General features: G+C 59.7%; 3 protein-coding genes across 3 annotated transcripts; 1 reads left to right on the plus strand and 2 right to left on the minus strand.

The window, feature by feature from the left end:
• Positions 1 to 321: 321 nt before the first annotated feature.
• Positions 322 to 2014, minus strand: SELENOM (selenoprotein M). The gene is made up of 6 exons (XM_030460597.1): positions 1816 to 2014; positions 1676 to 1711; positions 1567 to 1601; positions 1078 to 1156; positions 801 to 984; positions 322 to 513 (listed from the first exon to the last, which is right to left on the minus strand). The coding sequence occupies exons 1-6, from the start codon at positions 1960 to 1962 to the stop codon at positions 464 to 466; spliced, it is 531 nt and encodes a 176-aa protein (XP_030316457.1). The 5' UTR covers positions 1963 to 2014; the 3' UTR covers positions 322 to 463.
• Positions 2015 to 4723: 2709 nt separating this feature from the next.
• Positions 4724 to 13316, plus strand: INPP5J (inositol polyphosphate-5-phosphatase J). Its single transcript, XM_030460593.1, has 12 exons — positions 4724 to 5523; positions 6430 to 6540; positions 8038 to 8146; positions 8724 to 8840; positions 8913 to 9088; positions 9661 to 9772; positions 10039 to 10148; positions 10512 to 10701; positions 10917 to 11054; positions 11473 to 11565; positions 11817 to 11921; positions 12035 to 13316. The coding sequence occupies exons 1-12, from the start codon at positions 4724 to 4726 to the stop codon at positions 12656 to 12658; spliced, it is 2685 nt and encodes an 894-aa protein (XP_030316453.1). The 3' UTR covers positions 12659 to 13316.
• Positions 13317 to 13666: 350 nt separating this feature from the next.
• Positions 13667 to 16055, minus strand: PLA2G3 (phospholipase A2 group III). Its single transcript, XM_030460702.1, has 9 exons — positions 15623 to 16055; positions 15412 to 15544; positions 15191 to 15325; positions 14754 to 15089; positions 14590 to 14717; positions 14377 to 14506; positions 14113 to 14247; positions 13971 to 14015; positions 13667 to 13889 (listed from the first exon to the last, which is right to left on the minus strand). The coding sequence occupies exons 1-9, from the start codon at positions 16053 to 16055 to the stop codon at positions 13688 to 13690; spliced, it is 1677 nt and encodes a 558-aa protein (XP_030316562.1). The 3' UTR covers positions 13667 to 13687.
• Between the last annotated feature and the right edge of the window lie 4203 nt (positions 16056 to 20258).

Here is a 20258-nt window from a genome sequence, read left to right on the forward strand (position 1 = left end):
TTCTCACCAGGCCAACATGGCCATTGGTCTTCATCTCAGCACTGCAAGACCCACTTGTAGATTTGCATCCATCCTCCGCACAACCTATGTGAAGAGCTCATCCCAAGCTATGGCACCCCATCCCTTCCTCCATCCCCCCTAAGAATGGCACAGATCCATGGACACTGTCAGCTTGCCATTAGTGGCTGTGACCCTCTGTTCCCTTCCACTTCTGCAAGTGGCTCTGGGGCACCCAACTTCACCCAGCATCAAAGCAGAGCGGTGTGGGATTTGCTCCACTGCCCACTTCCCCTCTCTCCTTGACAGATGACACACTGCACCAATCTTACACAAGGGTTTTACTGGGGACTCAATACAAGACAAGCCCGCTGAGGTGTAAAGCCATACCCCACCCAAGGCAGCTCTCCCACCTCTGGGACTCAGCACATCTACCCTCAGCACCTGGGGCTTTCTGCTGAGGGTTTCATTCTGTCCCACTCAGGTAGGATACCACTGCCCAGTTCTGGGAGTCACCCAAACCTTGGTGCATTGTGAGGGAGCACAAAGAATGCTCCCAACTGGCTGGGGATGCCAGGCTTGCAGGAGAGGAAGGGCAACAGGCACACAAGACTGCCAGGATACCTGCAGTTCCCAGGAAGCCCTCAAGCCTGCGGCTGCTCAGGCATCCTCAGGGCAGAGTCTACACTTGCACCAAGGAACAGCAGGAGCACCTTCCCCAGCTGCATACTGGGAACTCACTGCAGGGCCCTCTCCTTAGCACAGCATCCCTAGCTAGAGGTCTGGGTGTTCTCCCTGGTCACGGTCAGGTGGTGTCTTGCTACCAGCAGCTGAAGCTTGGTGGGGAAGCAGGGTTGGCAGAGGCCTAGCAGGGGCAAACTGGAACTCCTCAGGCACAGGGGCATCAGGTGTTTCCTTGCGGTAGAAGCCCAGATCCTGCACCAGCTGGTTGATCTCCTCCCGTGTCATGTCACTCAGGGAGATTCTCTGCACACAGACAGTGATTGCAGCCTGGCATTGGCGGGGAACCAACCCCCTTCAGACCCCGCTGTGGTGGTGGGTGCTGTGTTTCCTGCTCACCTCCAGCTCCTCATATCGGTGGCTGAGAAGCACAAGCTCAGGGTCAGCACCAGGCAGGTGTTTCATCTCGAGGTTATGGCTGGGCAGTGCGTTAAGGAGCAGACAGTACTGGGCAGGCCCACGCAGCTCTGCATCCTATCCTGTCCTCTAAACCCATCCCATTTCCTCCCATCCCGTTCTCCATCCCACTCTGTCCCATCGCATCCCCCAGCCATCCCATTCTCCACCTCATCCCATCCTCCATCCCATCCTGTCCTCCATCCCCTCCCATCCCACATCCTGTCTCACCCTGTCCTCCATCGCATCCTGCCCTCTCCTTCTTCCCATCCCGCCCAATCCTGTCCTGTTCCATCCCACCCGTTATCCCCGTCCCATCCCCTTCTGCCCCCATCCCAAGCCAAATCCCCTCCCGACACCCATTCTGCTGGGCCTCGAGCCCGGGGGTGCTGGGAGGCAACGGAGGGATCAGGGCGCAGCAGCCGGGGGTACTAGAGGGGGATGTCCTGGGTGACGAAGGCCTTCACCTGCGGGCACAGGTCCGGATCAGCGGCGGGGACGCCCTGGCCCCGCCCCCGCCCGCCCCCGCAGCAGCACCTACCTCCCTCAGGCGGTTCAGCCGTCACCCGCCGCAGGTCTGCGGGAGGAGACACCGCGTCACCCCCGCTGTCACCCCCGCTGCCATTCCCGCTGCCATTCCCGCTGCCACCCCCGCCGTTACCCCCCGCCCCCCGCGCTCACCTCCACCTTGCCCCTGGCCAGGTCCCGCAGTTTGCCCTCGCGGAGCTCGGGAGGTCTCGATCCGTCCCCCAACGCGAGCGCCGCCAAAAGCAGCGACAGCGACATCGGCAGCGACGGCGACATCGGCAGCGACACCACTCGCCGCATCCCCCCGCCGCCACGTCACGCCACGGGCCGGGCACGCGCACACGCTACACTCGAGCAACGCACAACGCGTGCGCAGCGACAACATAGACACACACACGCACACAGGCACACGCACGCATACAAACGCACGCACATACACACACAGATACGACACACACAGACACCCATAAGCAGAAACAGACACAGGCACACAGACACACATATGCACACGCACACACACGCACATACACGCGTGTGCACACACGCACACACGTACGCATACACACATGCACTTACATGCACATGAACAAACACGTGCATATACGCATGCACATACATGCACATACACACAAACGTGTGTGCACACACCCCCCTTGTGCACTCACACATGCCCCCACACCCCATGTGCCCAATTCTGCACACCTGCCCGGTGCACACCCCTACACCTCACCCATGCACACACACCCCCCATAAGTGTGCATGTGCAAACACACCCTTGTGTGCACATGAACGCCCCCCACACTGCACACACGCAAATCCTTTACAGGCTATGGATGCGCGTGCAGGCTGCACTTTGCCATACTGCAGATGAACCACCCTTCTACACACGTTGCAAACACACACACAGAACACGTGCCAGGACAGCGTTTGTGTGTGCATGGCAGAGTGTTGTGTGCGCACATCATGGTGCACAACTGTGAACTCTACATACACAGAGCCATATGCAGAGCACACACCAGCGCACAGGTACAACTGCACACCCGCACAGGTGCCTAGTGGCAGGCAGAGCTACCCCCATACACAACTGCTCACTGCATGCCTGCACCCAGACACCAGCACACACAGTTGTACACAGGAACATGTGCCAGCACACACAGCCACACATGCAATTAACAGTGTGCATGCAACATAAAGCTCTATGCATACACACAGCTGTATGCATACACACATCTGCACTCCTGACTTCATATATGTGCAACTGGACACCCAGATTGTTCTGGGTTGATGCTGCGCTGTTTCTGGTAGCAGAGAAAGGGTCCCCTCCCCCAAGGATGGCTCAGGTAAGCAGCTGGAATAGCTCTCCCTTTTCCAAGATGCTGGGCCCTACCTTAGGCCATCAGTGAACAAAAAGATTTTCACCTCAGCGATTATTATGTTCAAGAAGGGGATATAGACGGTAGTTAAGAGCAGGGCAGAGGAGAAGGGGGAGATGAGAGAAAGCAAGAAGTGCAGAGAGAGAGCAACACCAGAAAAGAGAACAACACCAGAGGAGAGCAATGCTGGAGCAGAGAGACAAAGGCTGGTGAGGAAGGAAGTGCCTGAAGAGATTTTTCTCTACATCCCCTGGTGAGATGGTAGCCTGTCTCCTGGAGGAGCTCAGTGGAGCAGACCCTGAAGGACCACGGCAGAGCAGGTGTTGTGGACCTTCTGCCTGTGTGGAATCCTGGCAGAGCAGCTGTGGACCTGCAGCCTGGGGAGGATCACGGAGCAGAGGTTGTGTCCCTGCAACCATGGAGGGGACTGTTCCCAAAGTAGTCTGTGGCACTGTGGGCTGCCCACGCTGAAGCAGTTTGCTCCCGAGGAACTGTGCCTGGCAGATAGGAACTGACACTGGAGAGGTTCGCTAAGGACTTTCTCCTGTGGGAGGGACCCCATGATGGAGCAGGGAAAGACTTTAAGGAATTCTCTCTGAAGAGGAAGGAGCTCTCTGCTCATCCGGGCGCATCTCTGAGCATTCTTTCCTGCCTTCCTCTTTATCAGTATGCTTTGCTCTTGGACAAGGAGAAGGTAATCCTTGAATACTGACCATCTGTCATAGGCCCCCCTTCCCTCCAGGGCTTCATCCCATGGTACTCTGGCCAGCAGATCCCTGAAGCGATTGAAGACTGGATGCCTGAAGTCCAGGGTCACAAGTTTGGAATACATCCTCCTAGCTGCCCTGAGGATCTTGAATTCTGGTGCTTTGTGGTTACTGCAGCCAAGGTTATCCCTGAGACTAACATTGGTCACCAGCCTCTCCCTGTTGGTGAGAACAAGATCCAGCATAGCACCTTTTTTTTGTTGGTTCTTCTAACATTTGGAGAATGAAGTTATCTGTGCATTCCAGGAACATCCTCCAGATGTTCTCTCCAGAATCCTTCCAGAATCCTCTGGTCTTGGGGAAGAGAATCTCAACTATGTCCAAGGGGGAGCTGCGTCAAATCTAGTCCAGTCGAGGGGTCTTGAAGCCCTCTCTGACCCAGGCTGGGACACTTCTTGATTTCTGCCTCCAGCGTTGTCGGATGTTACCCAGGGAGCACGAACTCGAGCTCCGTTCTGCGCAGTGTTTATCAGCAGCAATTCCTGAACTTGTATCTGAAACCCGAGTAAATTACCGATCTCTGCAACTTGCTCCGTGCAGCCCTTGGCGGGGCACTGGAACAGGCAGGAGTTGCCTCTCACCAGTGGCTGCACACATAAAATCCCCTGGACACAAACCCTGGCGCCAGACGGGGACGGGGACCGGCGGCACTCCGACCCGCCGAGAAAGGGTGAGCAGAGCGGAGGGTCCGGGTTCCGCACCTCACCGCTCACCGGACGGGCCCGCACGGCAGCACCCTTGTGCTGGCAGCGCGCGGGACCACCCGATCCCGGTACCCGCAGGGAGCGCGCGCTGGGCTCCTGGCGCCGGGGGAGGCGGGGCCCTGTCCATCACGTGATCGGGGCGGTAGCAGGTGCGCGCGGGGAGGGCGGGCACCTCCCTCCTGCCGCTCCGGTGGCCGGCCCGGGCCCTTGGGACGGGATGGAGCCGGCCCGGCGGGGCAGCGCGGACCAGGGCTCGGCCGCCGCCTCGGGGTCCCGGGCCGGCCCCCCGCGGGGCCCCGGGCCCGCCGCCTCCCCCGCACGGCCGGTGCCCTTCGTCCCCGGGGGCTCGGCCCGGCCCCGGCCTGACAGCGGAGCGGCTGTGCCGTTCCTCGGGGGTGGCGGCGTTGTCCCGGGCGGCCGTCGGCGCCCCCGGCCGGACTGCTCCGGCGACCTTTTCCCCTACGGCTGTCCCCGGCCCGCGGGGGCACAGCGCGGTGAGCCCGAGGAGAGCGTCCCGGGCTGGGCTGCCAAGCCCCTGCCGCTGGAGGTCGGCCGGGCCCAACCAGAGGGAGCCGGCGGGTCCCACGCCTTCTCGCTGCCGACCCTGCTGCCGCCCAGTCCAGGTGCGCCCCCGGCCCGTCCAGCCGTGCCGTCCCCGGCGGCTCCCGGCCCGGCACTGGGCTGGCCCGCCTTCCCCGAGCTCGGTCCCCTGGAGCAGGCAGCCACTGGGAGACCGCTGCCCGCCGAGCGGAGGGAGATGCTTCCCAAGGCGGAGTCCAGCGACCACATCTCGGCCTGGGCGAGCTCTTCGCCCCGCTCCGCCGGCCTGCCCAAAGCCGTCTCCAGCGAGTTCATTGCCGGTGGGCGGGTGGGTCTTTCCAAGCCTGCGGCCCTCTCCAAGCCGGAGCCGGAGGAGCAGCCCCTCTTCGGAAGGTCCCTCGGCCTGCCGGGCTCCAGCGGCTCCTGCGACTCGCTGCCCGGCTGCTCGGGCCGGGGCCCGGAGCACGGCGCGTTCCGGTAAGCGAGGCAAACGGCGGGGGGGAGCGGTGCCGAGTTGCCCTTGGGAGGAAACAACGAGCGAAGCCCCTCGGGGGCTGGGGCTGCCCCGTCCCTCCTGCTGCGGGTGGCTTTTAGCAGGAGGGGATTTGGGATGAGGGGCTGAAAGGCTCCCGGGGGAAGGGTGCCCGGTGCCTGCACAGGCAGCGCTGGGGAGTCTGGGCACTGGGGCATGGCAGAGGCTGTGGAGCGGGTGCTATCTGTCCCCGCTGTCCCTGAGCTGTGGCAATGCTGTGGCACTGCCCTCCCTCCCTGTTGGAACGTGTCCCCCGTGACTGAGACTCGTCCTGCCGCTGCCGAACCAGCCCGCGGCCGCTGGCGCATGCTGCGTAGCGGCATTGATGTGTCGTGACTGAGGGCGGCTGTGCGCTTCTGAAGGACACTGCTGCGGGGTGGGCAGCGATGCTGTCACACGCCGTGCCCTGGTCCATGGGGCTGGCCCTGCTCTGGGGCAGGCTCTGGGACCCGAGTTCCGCGTCTTTTTCCCTAGGAGCTGGAGGGATGTGTGGCTCTCGGGGAAGGGATGGGAAACTGTTTTCTGGGGACACTGTCTCACAGGCTGCCTGAGGTGCCAGCCTTCAGTGATGGAAATGAGGGCTCTTTGTGCTGGTTTCTAGAATTTCACCAGCGTTTGGCTTACAGCAGGGCTTGCCATGCACTGAGGTGAAGACCCTGGGTAGGTTTAGAGGCAAGGACCCATCTCCCTCCAATGGGAGTTACAGACCTGGCATACGTGCCTGGCTAAGCTTCAGCTGTGGCCACTTCTGTTGAAGGCAGAGAGCTTCCTTGGTGGAGATAGGGGGCTGAAGGGGGCAACAGAGAACACCTCTGAGCCCCAGTGTTTGCCTGTTCTTTTGTCCTCCCAAGCATCACAGTGGTCACCTGGAATGTGGGCACAGCCATGCCCCCAAATGATGTGACATCCCTGCTGCACCTCAACACAGGAGAGACAAATGATGCAGATATGATCGCCATTGGGTAAGAGGGGGAGGTGCAGGGTTCTTTCCCCTGCCCTGTCTCATCTCTTTTTGGGGGATCCCCATAGCTCGGGAAGGGGGGAGCAGGGGTAATGGAAGAGCTGCAGCCCCAGCCTCCCCAGGGTATGGTGAGCAGGGAGGGGTGTTCATTGCAATTGTTAAAATAGCAGAAAAGGTCATGGAGCACCAACTCCTAGGAAAATAGGAGGGCTAAGGGGAACCAAAATGCTTGAATCCTGAGGAGCTTCAAAGCCTCAAAAAGGCTGTGTCTGGCCATGCTGTGCAGAGCCAGGCCTTTGCAAGCACTGCTCTTGCTGTGAGCCCTGACTGTTGTGGGGTCAGGTCTGTAGAGGCATTTAACTCACCTGACAGAGTCCTCTGGGAGCATTTTCTTCACCTCAGCTTTTTCCCTGTAGTATGTAGGCCTCAAGGGCACATATCTGCTGTTCTCTCACAGCTGGATTGGCTCAGTGCCCCTGGCAACACTTTACTGCTGGCAAAGCAGTGCCGTGCCAGTGGTAAGGCTTTATTGGTGTGGCTGGTGAGGCAAGCTCTGCCAGAGTATAAGGCAAAACTGGTCCCTCGAGGTTTGCCGTGGTGTGTGGATTCTCACTAAGGCCAGGGACACGCTGCCTTTCCACAGCAAGTGAGAAGCAGCCTCTAGCTATCAGTGTGAAGTGGAAGAGCTGGATCTGCCTCCAGAAGGCTCCAAGGGACTTCCCCCAGTGTTCCTTGCCCTAAGGAGGGAGTGGTGTGAGGCTGAGGCTGCAGAAGCTGTGATGTTATATTGTAGCCAGTTTCCTGGTCCCCTTGGCCTTGTTGACCAGTGGGGTGGGGCTGTGGAGGTAGACCCGAGTCTGGATAGATGGGGCAAGGGGTGTAGCTAACAGCAAGGAACAGTGTCCTGTCCAGGACAGGGTGTTCTACTGCTTCCCAGCTCCAGGGTATTTCTGGCTGTGTCCTTTCTCTGACCTGTGTCTTTTGTGCCCCGAGCACTTGATATTTTTGGGCAAGACATTTCCTGATTCTGCCATTCTGTGTGGATGTTCTCCTTCACTAATTGCTGAGCTGGAAGGAGTGCCATTAACCTTTTTGCTGCTGCTCTGAGCTTGGTGGCTAGGAAACATCTGGACATCCTGTGCTCTGGTACTGGTGGGACTTTGCTTCTTTGTAGAGACCACTGCAGCTGAAATGTCCTGTAAGCCTCTCTTGCACCTAGAGATAGGCTTTAGACTTCTGCTCAGCCTTGTGCAGCTGAACTGCTTCTGTTTTAAAAAAGGTCAGGGCTTCAGGGCCAGTTATGCATCCTGCTAGCACATGGTCCAGCATCACTGAGGTGAGGATATGGCTGGTCTGTGCTCTAAACCCAGGGTCTTCCCGTCCTGCCCTGGCCCTACTACCCAGCACTGTGCTGTGGCACCTTTTCCAAGGAGCTATTACAATCTGAGACACAGACACCATCCTGGTGTGGCTGAGGGACCTGTCCGTTTCCTCCCAGGCTGCAAGAGGTGAACTCTAAGATAAACAAGCGCCTGAAGGATGCCCTCTTCACAGATCAGTGGAGTGAGCTCTTCATGGATGTGCTGAGCCCCTTCCACTTTGTCCTGGTAAGGAGGTCCCAAAGAAGCTGGGCAGCTGGCATTCCCTCTGCCTACCAGGCAGGTGAACCACGGGGAGGGAGAGTTGAACTGCAGGGACAGAGGAAGCAGGTGTGATGGCCTGCTGGGGGGACATCCTGCAGCAATCCAAGCAGCATGGGGGGGCTGACCTAAAGGATAGTGGTGTATCTCTCCAGCTTGCTGTCTGGCTTCTGCCTCCCTGTTCCTTTTCCAGTGTTTTAGGCTTCCCAAGTGCTTTTGAGTGCTTGTTGCCTGCTATGTTGCACCAGAGTGAGGAGGTGAATGTGAGAACAAGCCTGTGCTGCCGGGTCGCGGGGCAGGTTCACAGCTCTCCAGGATGCTTGCCCCAGTGTGTACCTAAGCCTGAGCATTGCTGGGCTTATGTCAGCTGTCATTATTCAGGAGGGTGTGCACAGATCTCTGAGCTAAAGATGCTGTTAGTCATCTGCAAGACAGGGGGTGTGCACAGACAGGATGGAGGTGCTGCCCCTATAGCCTGTCCCAGCTCCCACAGGCTCTGCTGTGGCTACTGTCTTGTTTCAGTCCCTGCTTGCTCCTGTTCCAGGTCAGCACAGTGCGGATGCAAGGTGTGATCCTGCTGGTATTTGCCAAGTACTACCACCTCCCCTTCCTGCAGGACATCCAGACAGACTGCACGAGGACAGGGCTGGGAGGCTACTGGGTGAGTGTGGCACTGGGGGGAGGTGGGGAGAAGGCTGGCTTCCCGAGGAGTCATGGGATCCTTTCGGTACAGGGCAACAAGGGTGGGGTGAGCGTTCGTCTCTCAGTCTTCGGCCACATGATCTGCTTCCTGAACTGCCACCTGCCAGCACACCTGGAGAAGGCAGAGCAGCGCAAGGAGGACTTTGCTACCATACTGCACATGCAGCAATTCGACGGGCATGCAGCCAGCGGCATCCTGGACCACGAGTGCGTACTCTACCACCTTGCTCCCCTGTCTGGGCCAAGGCTCTAGTGCCAACTCAGGTCCTTGACTGCCTGCAGATAGGCTCTGAGGTCTGTCCCCTGAATCTCAGCACAGCTTGGAGGTGGGGTCTTGCCTACAGAGCTGCAAAGTTGTCTTGTGACACAGTGTGGATCCAGCACTGTGGGGTAGGTGTTAGAAGGTCCTTGGTCTACCTTGGGCACATCCAGGCCTAGTGCAGCTCCTGCTATCCTGGTGCTGTTGGGATTTGGGACAGGTGAGGTGGAGGGACTGGCTCTGCCCCTGTGACTTGGCCATGTGATCTAACTCTGGTAGGTGCCTCAGGGTGGAAATTTTCACCCTGTTTCTGCCCAGGGAAGTCAGGTCTGCTCAGCTAATAGTGCATGGTCCTACCTGAAGAATCCTGGCAGGGCTATCAGCTGTTGGCTGAGTGCTGACCTGCACCTGTGCTCCCAAGAGGCAACAGCTGCTCACAGCCTCAGAATGTTCTCCCTCTGTTGTGCTGCCTGGCTCTGGTAGTCTTGACCCTTCCAGTCCATCACACTCCTGTCCACAGCCTCGTGTTCTGGTTTGGGGACCTCAACTTCCGCATTGAGAGCCTTGACATCCGCTTTGTGAAGTACGCCATCGACAGCAACATCCTGAGCCAGCTCTGGGAGAAGGACCAGGTGAGAGGGATGGACGTGCTGCTGCTGGTTCTGTAAGGAAGGGGTGGCAGTCCCAGATGGTCTCTGTGGGAGCTGGGCATCTGCTTCATTTGTGCTGGGGAGGGACGAGGGCATTGGGTCTGTGGACTTGTATGGCATGAAAGCTGTGTGGGGCTGCAGAAATGTGGCAGGGGTGGTTGTGCTGGGGGTAGAGAGGTTGTGGGGGGCTTGCACAGGAGTCTGGCCATGGGCTGGTGTGCTTCCCCACCTGCTTTTTTTCCCCACAGCTGAACATTGCCAAGAGCACCTGGCCTGTCCTCAGTGGCTTTCAGGAGGGACCCCTGAACTTCCCACCCACCTTCAAATTTGATGTGGGCACCAACAAGTACGACAGCAGGTAGGAGAGCAGGGCTTAAAGGCTGTGCTGGGCCTGGAAATGGGTGGCAGGGCTGTGAGGGGTGCAGAAGTAGTGGGGCTCCAAGCCAGGGTGGGTGCTGATGCCAGTGGGGCGGGGGCTGATGCCAGCGTGGATGGATGAGGGGAGCCATGCTGGCGTGGGCACAGGCTGGGCTCGGGGTGGCAGGCTGGGACACCACTATCGTGCTGGAGCCAGCGCAGGTCTGTCCCTGCAGCCACACTGAGCTGTGTGCCGAGACAAGCCGCAACCCCTGCCCATGCGTGCTGTAGTGCCAGGGGAGGCAGTTTGGGGTGCAGCCCACTGCCCTCTGCCAGGCAAGAGATGCCCCTCTGTGCCCTGCAGTGCCAAGAAGCGAAAACCCGCTTGGACTGATCGCATCCTCTGGAAGATCAAATCTCCCAGTGCTGGGCTCGGTGCGGGTGGGCGCCGGCCCAGCCGGAGCATCCTGTCAGTGAGCCAGCTCTGCTACTGCAGCCACATGGAGTACACAGTCAGCGACCACAAGCCAGTAGCTGCCATCTTTGCAGTGCAGGTGGGCACCGTCTAGGGCCACCAGGCACACAGGCAGGAGCTCTCAGCTAGCGTGTGCAGTGTGTGTGATGGGGCATGTGAGGCTTTATTTTTGTTTGGCAAGCTGGGGGCTGCTGTTGGTGTATGCATGAGGGCCCAGCCCTAGACAGGTGCCCCAGGCATCAGGGGCAGCTCTCTCTGACATGCTCTTGCTCACCACGTATGTGTCTCTCACAGTTTGTTTCCAAGGCAGACAAGCCCCTGGTTGAGATTTATGTTGCTGACGAATGGAGCAGGCCCGAGCAAGCAGTTGTCAGGTACAAGATGGCTGCTGGCTTCCACCGGAGCTCCTGGGACTGGATAGGACTCTACCGGGTAGGGGCTTAGGGGCTGCTGGGGCCGGAGGGAGTGGGGAGCACTGCACAGCTCTGCAAGGTCCTTTCAGGCTACCCCTCACCAGTGGACATGGGTGCATGGTGTGGACCTTTCCTCTGCAGTCCCTTCCCTTAGGAAGTCCTAAGTTAGCTGCAGGATTCGACTCTGCTTCAGGAAGCTTGGATCCAGCAGTTACCTCTTCCTGCTGATCTGTGGCCCCACAGGGTCCCAAAGCCTGGCACTGCTGGGGGACTAGGGGCCAGGGCACTGCTGAGTGCAAGGCAGCTCTTGGTGCCCCTTACAAGACAAGCAGGCTGAGTGAGAGGAGAGCCAAGGCTGGGCATGGGTGATGGTGCTGAGCGGGGCTGATGGTCCTGTACCCCCCCTCACCAGTGCTCTCCCATGTGCATGCACACAGGTGGGCTTTCGACACCCTAAAGACTATATGTCCTATGTCTGGGCCAGGAGTGATGATGGAGAACGCTGCCTGGAGAAGCAGCTGTGCGCACAGGTGAGCTCAGGTCAGCCCTGCTGTCTGACCAGGCATGAATGCCCCACTATGAAGGGGACACAGACCCTTTGTGCCCCTGATGGGGTAGGAGGGCACCTCCTTAGTGCTTTGTGCTGAGCCTTGGGCAGCCTCACTGTGCTGACAGTGGGGATTTCTGCTCTCAGCTGGGGCTGGAGCTCTCTGTGGGGCTAGAGGTGGGAGGGGGCACCCCTGTGCCCAGCCCTGGTGTCCACTGGCTGTCTTGACTGCAGGTTATGTTCTCGGAGGAGGCACTGCCCAAGGGGAAGGGCGAGTACATCCTTGGGTACTACAGCAACACCTCCAGCAGCATCGCTGGTGTGACGGAGCCCTTCCAGGTCAGCATGGCCAAGGGTGAGGGTAGCAGGGGGAGTTGGTAAGGGGGCTTGGCTGCTGTGGGCTCCACAGCCCCTGGTCAGGATCAGCCAGAAGTGCTGATGTAGGGGTGCAGATCTCCCTGCCCAGGTCGGAGGAGGGCAGCAGCCCCACAGACAGCTCAGGCAGCAGCTCAGAAGAGGAGGATGACAGCACACTTGTCCTGCTGGCACCCAAATCCCGCAGCCCCAGCCCAGGCAAGATGAAACGGCACCGGAGCCGAAGCCCCAGCCTGGCCAAGTTCCAGGGCCTCATCCTGCGGCCATCGAGCCGGGACAGGGGTACAAGCCGCAGCCCTTCACCCCAGAGCCGCCGAGGCCTCCCCAGGGACATCCCCACCATCCACCTGCCCCAGGAGGAGCCAGGGCACCATGGAGCCAAAGCCAAGGAGGCAGGAGGCCAGGCAGCCAACAGCCATGAGGGCAGCTCCTTCTACCAGACTGCACAGGAGCAGGATGGCCCCTGGCGTGTCCCTGCAGACAACCCCCTGGCCAGGGCTGACCCCAGGAACCTGGGCCTGCTACCTGCGCTTCGCCTGGAGATGATTGACCAGGCCCTGGTCCAACAGAGGGAGAACACAGACCAGGGCTGCCCCTGCCAGAGGATGAGCCCCACCAGCCCCCTGAGCTGCAGCACCTCCCCAAAGGAGGGAAGCAGTCCCCAGGAGCGTGACAGCCATAGCTGTGCCATGGGCCACTGATGCAGTGGCCCCCTCCCTCCTTCCCATAGTGGGCTTGCTGTGTGCTTTCCTCTGCCACTTTCCTGCTGAGACATTCCCCTCCCTTATTTATTGCAGTGACTCCTCTTCCCTGTGTGTGCCTGGCAGGTGGGCTCCCCCTGCTCTCCCCAGCCTTGGCTGGGCTGGTCTAGTGCAGTAGGGGGGAGCCCCTCGGAAGGTCAAAGCAGCAGACTCTTCAGTTCCACAGGAGGAGTCCTGGCCTTGCACCTGAGGTGGGGCAGGAGACCAGAGCAGTGCTCTTGGCAGCAATGTTGATGGGTTAGAGTGAGGACCACCCCAGGGTACCCCTGAGATAAAACCTTTCCTGCTCCTTTCCTCCTGCTACCACTGTGCCTCAGCCTTGGACGTAGTGCAAGCCAGAAAATAAACCATCCTGCCCACCTCAGCTGCACTGTGCTTACTGCAGGAGGGCAGGATCAGCCTCTGGGTGGGGCCACAGCTGGAAAAAGGGGCTCAGCACCACACACCATCCTTGAACCACCCTTTATTTATCTTCTGCTGCAAGTGGGGCAGAGCCAGCTGCCCCTGGCTGCTGCCCCTTCACCTCCAGGGCTGGAAGCCAGCACAGAGCCCAGCTCATCTGCACACCCTCCCACCCTGCCAGGGGAAGGAGGCCAGGATCACACCATACTGTTCAGCCATGCACCTGGGGGGGCACAGATGCACAGGTGGGCATCCAGTGCCCCCTGCCTGGAGCATCCAATGCTCAGAGCATCCCCCTGCCCGCAGGGAACAACAGGGATGGTGGGTTTTCCCTTTCAAGGCCTCCTATTCCTTTCCCCTTGCTTTGATGTTCACAGATGGCTGGCACTGCCCTGCAGCCACAGCTCTTTGAGCGTCTTCTCAGTCCCTCTGTGTGCCTCCACTCCAGCAGTAGCTCCCTGCAGCCATGCTCAGCACCAGCCTTTGTCTCAAGGACAAGAAATCAAGCAGCTCCACTCCATGGCTGCTGCACCACACATCTTCCTCTTGAAGTGAGGCAATCCTTCATCAGGGCAGTGTGTGGTGCCAAGTGCCTGACTTCTGCTCCAAGGCCAGCTGCAGGCATTGCTCATAGAGGGTAGCACCACTGTCCTGTGTTTTCCAGTGTGAATGTTCAGTCTTGGAGGTCACATGCAGAAGACCCTGGCGTCTCAGGGTCTTTTTGAGATGCTGTGTAGGTACTAGCACAGCTTGAGTTGCTGTGCTACAGCTGCCGGAGAAGAAAAGCTGTGAGCACCACCATAATATTGCAGCACTGACTTGCACTGTTTTTCACCCCAGTCCCACTCACAGGACAGTGGAGGAAAACACTTCCAAAGCCATCTTCATGCCAAGCCTGCAGGACAGCACCCAGCCTCACCAGGGCATGCCACCTGCCCACACTGGGTGGGAAGCCCCATGCCGGCCATGTTCCCCTGACCCTCACCACTTACTTGTGCTGTGAGCCCTTGTCCAGGCGGCAGTCAGTGGACAGTTCCAGCACAAAGCAGTCCATAGCAATGCGATGAGCCAGGTCAGCCACCTCCACATCACTGATAGCCCTCACCCTGCGCAGGAATCTCACCAGCCTGCAGGCACAAGATGGCAGTGGTCAGCAGCTGCTGGCCTGGATGGGCATCCTGCTGGGTACCAAATCCATCTGCACGCAGTGGCTGTGATGGTGGGACAAGCCCTGCCTTTTCCTCCTGGACACACACCTGCGAGTACAGTTGCAGTGGAAGAGCGTCTGGGTGCCCGCGTTGTGCAGTTGGTACTTTACCTCATGGGGTGCAATCTGGTGCTCACACTGATCCAGGCGCTTGTAGCCCCTGCACACCCTGCCCGGGCCTGAGGACAGTGGGGTGGTGAGGGGCACCCCTGGTTCATGACTCCAAGGGGCTGAGGCCTCAGACCCCCCAGCACTGACTCACCCTCCCGCCTGCCCTTCTCCATGGCAGGCATAGGGGTGGCTCTGCTCTGCTCAGTGGCCTGGCTGGGTCCAGTCATGCCGTTGCCAGGACAGGCTGTGCAGGCAGAAGGTGCCGAGCCCCCAGCCCCTGGCTGTGTTCCTCCCGGTGCTGCCCGTCCTCCAGCAAGGTCCTGTCCCAACAAAGTCATGACTGTTGGTGGGCCGGGTTCCAGCGCCCTCTGAGCTGCTGAGTGGCTGCTCGTGGGCTCAGCCTCGTCCCTGGTGGGCGCAGGGGACACGGTACCCAAGCCCAGTGTCTGCTGGGCTGATGCAGGACTCTGGTGACGTCCGGGATTTTGCCCCAGTCCCTGTCGGAGCCGCTTGCGCCCTACTCTGGATCGCTTCTTCCCCTTGCCCGGGGGCTGCACCGCAGGACTGCTCGGCCCCTCGGCGGGCAGGCTGTAGTGGTACTGACTCTGCTGCACCATCCTGGCCAGGGGCACCACCCCGTACCGCTCACACCTGGGGACACCATGAGGACTCAGGCACGAGCCCCGCCGTGGCCACCGGTGTCATGCGTGCCCGGCAGTGGCGACCGGGCAGGAAACCTCGCGGGCACTCACCCTCCCCACCAGTGCCACTGCACGCACTGCTCGCTCTCCTCCAGCACGAAGCACGGCACCTCCAACAGGTCGAAAAAGGTGACGCCGATGATGTCAGAGATGGTGTCGTTGAGGGCTAAGAGGCACTGCCGGAATCTGCGGGGCAGAGAAGGTGAAATGGGGGGTGTGAATGACCCGGCAGCGCCCCGGTGTCTGTGCCACCCCCGGTGTCTCCGGCGCACCTGGCGTCGCAGTCGCAGTGGGACACGGTGTGCAGGCGGTAGTTGCGGATACCGTAGCTGAACTGTAGCGCAGCGATCTGAGCAGAGCACTGGTCGTGCTCCCGGCAGCACCGGTCGGGGCCGCGGAAGAGACCTGCGGGCAGCGCCGGTCAGTACGGCCCGGCCGGCAGGACAGTGCCTGCCCGCCCGCCGCCGCCCCCCGCCCCCGTACCCAGCTCTCCGGCGTGCCCCGCCGAGTCTCCGGCGCCGCACCAGAGGGTGCCCGGCACGGTCCAGCCCCGCGGTCTGCGGGAGCGCCTCCCCGAGGGGGTGGGGCTGTCGCAGGCTGCGCGCCGCCGCCAAAGCGCGTCCAGGTCCCGGCGCAGGGCGGCCCCTGCGTCGGGACTGGGGGAGCGGGCGCAAGCGGCGCGGAAGGCGCGCGCCAGGCGCGGGTCCCGCCGTGCCCAGCAGGCGCGGAGGCGGCCGCGCGCGTCCCAAGCGCTCTCCAGCAGCGCGGAGGGACCGGGGCCGCCCCCGCCTCCCAGGAAGGACACGTAGCGCGCGCCGCCCGCCCCCTCTAACCGCCGCGCGCACACGGCGCCGCCGGGCCAGGCGCGAGCGCAAGCGCACAGCACCGCGCAGGACAGGACCGCGCGCGCCCACATCACGCGCCTGGAGCGCGCTCGCCCCGCGCGCCGGGCTTTAAGGCCGCGCCTGGCGGCGGAGCCCGCGCTGATTGGGCCGCGCCGGACGGACCCGACCCCGACCCCCTCGCCCCGGGCACCCCGGTCACAGCCCCCGCCTGCAGAGCCCCGGCAGGGCCCAGGGTCACGTGCTTGTGTCCGAGGTTCCCGTGTGTGTCCGAGTTGGTGCCGTTGCCCGGGGTTATCTGCTCGCCCGGGGGATGCTCAGAGTGCTGCTGGGCGGGGGGGGGAGGTGGGGCTGGCAGCCGGAGTTGGGCAGCGGAGCATTAACTCACCAGGATTTCCCTGACGCAAGGAGAGAGGCCACAGGCAGTGCAGAGCGCAGCTCTGCAGCTGTGACGAACCTGCCACGCACCGCCCTCATATCGCCTGAGGTGCTGCAAAGGTCTTCCAGCTGCTGTTGCACTTTGCAAGGCCACCTCCAGGCTCAAGTCCCACGGAAAGATATTTCCACCCTGGAGGCTCGTGTGGACCAAGCAAGATGAGGGCCGGTGTGCCTGGGCTGGCTGGTAGAGCACAGGTGGTTGTCTCCCGAAAGGCTTTGCCCCGGGGAACTCACTCCCAGCCTCACCCGGGAACGGCAGAGCCCTCTGCCACAGTCACTCTTGCACCCCCGATGCCCCAGGGGCTGCCCTGTGACAGGACGGTGCCTGCAGCCCCGCGGGGGCCCCACGGGGAGTCCGCTCCCCCCTGCAGTGCGCTCCAGCCTTGGCCGCCGAGGGTGTGCGTGTGTCAGGGACTTGGAACCAGTTTGGGTTTGTCTGGAAGATAAGGAACGACGCCCACTGCTCTGGCCTTCACCCCACAAGCAGCTGTCGGGGGGACATGGCTGGACGCTGCTGTCATACCAGGTGCCAGCTGCCCTGCTACCTGCTGCTGAGGGTGACACCAGGATGCAGCTGGCTGAGGTGCAACGCCTAGCCCTGGACTACCTGTCCCTGTGGTCAGTGACCTGCAGCCCCATGCCTGTCCCCGCTGACGTGGCTCAAGGTCACAGGCAAGGCCAGCACAGAGATGGACACCAAGGGCTTAGCTCTGCCTGTGCTGCCACAGCTCTCAAGGCATTACTGAACCTGCTCCGGGGAGCAGTGGCTGCAGCAGAGGTGGGGGCAGCTGCAGTCCCCTGGGGTCAGGGTGCTCAGCAGGTCCCAGGCTGCATCAGGATGAGTGCAAGGATGTGCTGGTGAAGCAATTATCCCTCTGCTTTGCACCATGTCCCATTTGGGATGCCCCAGTACACAACAAAGCAAGGCTGATGGAGTTTACCAAGCTAGGCAGGGCTAGAGCTGGGCTTCCTTGGGGTGCAGGAGGGAAGAAGAAATGGGATCCAGAGCTGACACATCCCTGCCTGTCCCCCTGTCCAGCCTTGACCTTTGCCCCAGCCAGTGGCAGTGCTGGACCCTGTGGCCGTGCAGTCGTGTGTACCCTGCGTGCTGCCAGTCATGTTCTGCTCCTGTCTTGACAGTAGAGGCAGCAGGGATAGGCAGCAGGGCTCCCCTCTCTCTAGAGAAGAGCCTCAGGAGTCTAAGCTTTTCACAATGCAAGCAGTGGGTACAGCTGAGGCTCTGCAGAGCCCCAGGCAGCACCATCCAATCCAGCACGTAAACACTGAGTGGCTCAAGAACCATTATGGGATGCTGCCCTTCCTGCATGGCATCCACAGTGATATTGCAATTAGTATAAAGCTGGGGGATCACGAGAGTCAAATTATTTTCATCCATGGTGTCCTGGGAGGATTCTTAACAGGACTGCCTTTAATCCTGACCTGTGTGTTCTTGCATCCAACTCCCATCTGCTGTTGACTCCAGGAGCCCAATCTGTAACATTCTCAGGTCTGTCCCTGAAGCCCTGGTGGTGAGATCAGCGTTACTGGGGGGGAGCATGTTTTTTTATATATATTGGCATATATTTACTTTCCTTTTCATTATAACTCTTTAATTAAATCTGTGCAGTTCAGTTTCCAACCCATAAGTCTCTCCTGTATTCTCTTCCCTTTTCCCTGGAAAGGGAGGGGGGTTAACAGGGACCATCTGGCATTCACTTGATTGGCAGCCAAGTATTAAACCTTGACAAAAGGTCAAAGGGTTGGGGAATTTTTGGAAAGCACAGTCTCCTTTCCTGTGGTGTCCAAGGTTGTGTGCTGGTGTTTTCATCTCTTTAGAAATGAGAGAAAGGGACTAAAGCAGCTTGATGAGAGAAAGTTCCCTCATGCTTCAGGTTTGCTTAATGTTGGGTGTGTTGGATCTGACTGTGAGCTTCTACAGTGGATGGGGAGGTTTGGGTGTCCAGAGGAGGAAGTGCTCTCTTGTGCTGGGTGAATCATTAACATCCAGAGTAAGACCAACGAGGCACAGCATGTGCATCAGTATTACTTCCAACGTGGGCAGAGCCAGGGCCAGCAGTACAGGCATCTCCCCCCGGAGCACAGCAACCCCATGGGTCCATGCTGCTCTTCTGGAAATCTACTGCTGATCTGAAAACTATTTATCAGAAATCTACATATCACTGAAGAAAGAGCAAGTGCTGGACTGAAGGTGCTTTGCTTTTATTTTAAATACTCACAGCACCTCTGGTGTTACTTTAATTCATTATGGTGCTCATGTCAGTTGATTTGGGGGCCAGGGCCAGGACAGCTTCAAAAGCTCTCAGGGCATGTGACTGCCTTGCCCACTGGGGCCACATGCACAGTTTCCCTGTAATCTCCCATCCTCTGTGGGAGAGGTTCTCTGGTCATGCAGGGACAAGGTCTGATTTCCATCAGTTTCTTTTGGATTCACAGCCTGGTTAAAGCAGAGCTAGCCATATTTCTTGGGAAGCACAAATAAGACCTCAGGAGGAGCCCCACGAGCACTGCAGCGCACCCCCATCCTAACTGGGTGTAAGTCAGGCTTACCTACTGGCCTGGGCTTCTTCATTTTTATTGCACAACACCAGCCTCATAACTCAAAGATGGGAAAAATGTTAGAAGGCATAGTTCCTATTTCACTCACATCTCTGTTGTTGATGATACATTACCTGAGAGAGGCCAGGTCCTCACCTGAGGAAGGAGACTGGGAGCAGAAGCAGCAATTCTGGCCAAAGAGACCAACAACACCTTTATAGCCTGCAGGGCCAGGTGGCATTGTGCTGGCAGGGCAGGCGTTGCAGTCCCAGGGGGTATGGCATCCCTGCAGGCACAACACTGCCATGGGCACAGTGACCCCCAGACCACACTGCTCCCCCCCAGCCACCAGCATGGCTGGTGGCTCCATCCTCACCCCCCAGCAGCATGGGGCTCAGTTGCCACCAGTGCTGGGCCACAGGCCCGTGCCAGGGACATTGACTGCTTGCCCAGGAGCTCTCTGCCCAGGAACGGGCTTCCTGGGTGAGCTGGCTGGGCACCAAGGAACAGCTCCAGAGCCAAGAAGGAAGATCCCAAAGGGATGGAAGATGCTGGTACTGGGCTCTGCTGTGTGTGAGCTCCTGCCAAGGTGAATGAGTCCTTGTGCCCAAGCGGGGGTCTCCTTGGGCAAGTCTCTACTGTCTGTGTTTGTTTTTCCCAGTGGCCGCTGTGCAGCATTTGTTAACAGAACCTGCGGGCAGGGGGAGGAGTTGGTGTCAGGGGTCTGGGGCTGAGCTGATCCTGGGGACAGAGCTGTTACTCTGGAGCAGAGGTGTGTGTGTGGGGTGGGTGTCAGGAAGAAGGGGGGACCCAGGGTGCGAGATCCTGTGAGGAGTGGGCAAGCTGAGCACAGGGTTCCTGGTGGCCAAGTCCCCCAGGCAGAAGCAGGAGGAGAGTGGGTGACAACAGCTGCCAGGGAGCAGGGCTCCTGTGGGATGTGCTGGGGGAGAAGCTCTGGAGAGCCCAGAAGGACCCGAGGGGCAGAAATGCCCAGGCAGCTGGTGGGTGAGCAGACAGAGGTGCAGCTCTTGAGCAATCCCAAGCCCTGCTGATGGGCAGCACGGGACTAGGTGCCCCAAGAGACTGGGTGTGGGGCCAGGCTCAAGTGCCTGCAGAGCACAGTAGGCATGGTGGATAATCTGTGGACCAGGATGGAAAACAAGGTAAAGAGACTCCATGTTGTCTTAACTGACTCATCTAGAGCATCATCTCATTCAGTCAGGCAAGTTACCCCTGGAATGCAGTTAAATGACAGCATGTTGCTACTGGCAAAGTCACAAGTA

Source organism: Calypte anna, chromosome 15, assembly GCF_003957555.1.
Source record: "Calypte anna isolate BGI_N300 chromosome 15, bCalAnn1_v1.p, whole genome shotgun sequence".
NCBI classification, from domain to species: Eukaryota; Metazoa; Chordata; class Aves; order Apodiformes; family Trochilidae; genus Calypte; species Calypte anna.

Excerpts from the sequence above, each read along its gene's own strand:
- INPP5J (XM_030460593.1), top strand. The coding sequence starts at position 4,724 with ATGGAGCCGGCCCGGCGGGGCAGCGCGGACCAGGGCTCGGCCGCCGCC. Across the intron at positions 11,566-11,816 it reads AGAAGCAGCTGTGCGCACAG|GTTATGTTCTCGGAGGAGGC; the intron begins GTGAGCTCAGGT and ends TCTTGACTGCAG. Across the intron at positions 11,922-12,034 it reads GTGTGACGGAGCCCTTCCAG|ATCTCCCTGCCCAGGTCGGA; the intron begins GTCAGCATGGCC and ends GTAGGGGTGCAG.
- PLA2G3 (XM_030460702.1), bottom strand. The coding sequence starts at position 16,055 with ATGTGGGCGCGCGCGGTCCTGTCCTGCGCGGTGCTGTGCGCTTGCGCT. Across the intron at positions 15,545-15,622 it reads GGGGCACGCCGGAGAGCTGG|GTCTCTTCCGCGGCCCCGAC; the intron begins GTACGGGGGCGG and ends CGCTGCCCGCAG. Across the intron at positions 14,507-14,589 it reads GGAGAAGGGCAGGCGGGAGG|GCCCGGGCAGGGTGTGCAGG; the intron begins GTGAGTCAGTGC and ends CACTGTCCTCAG.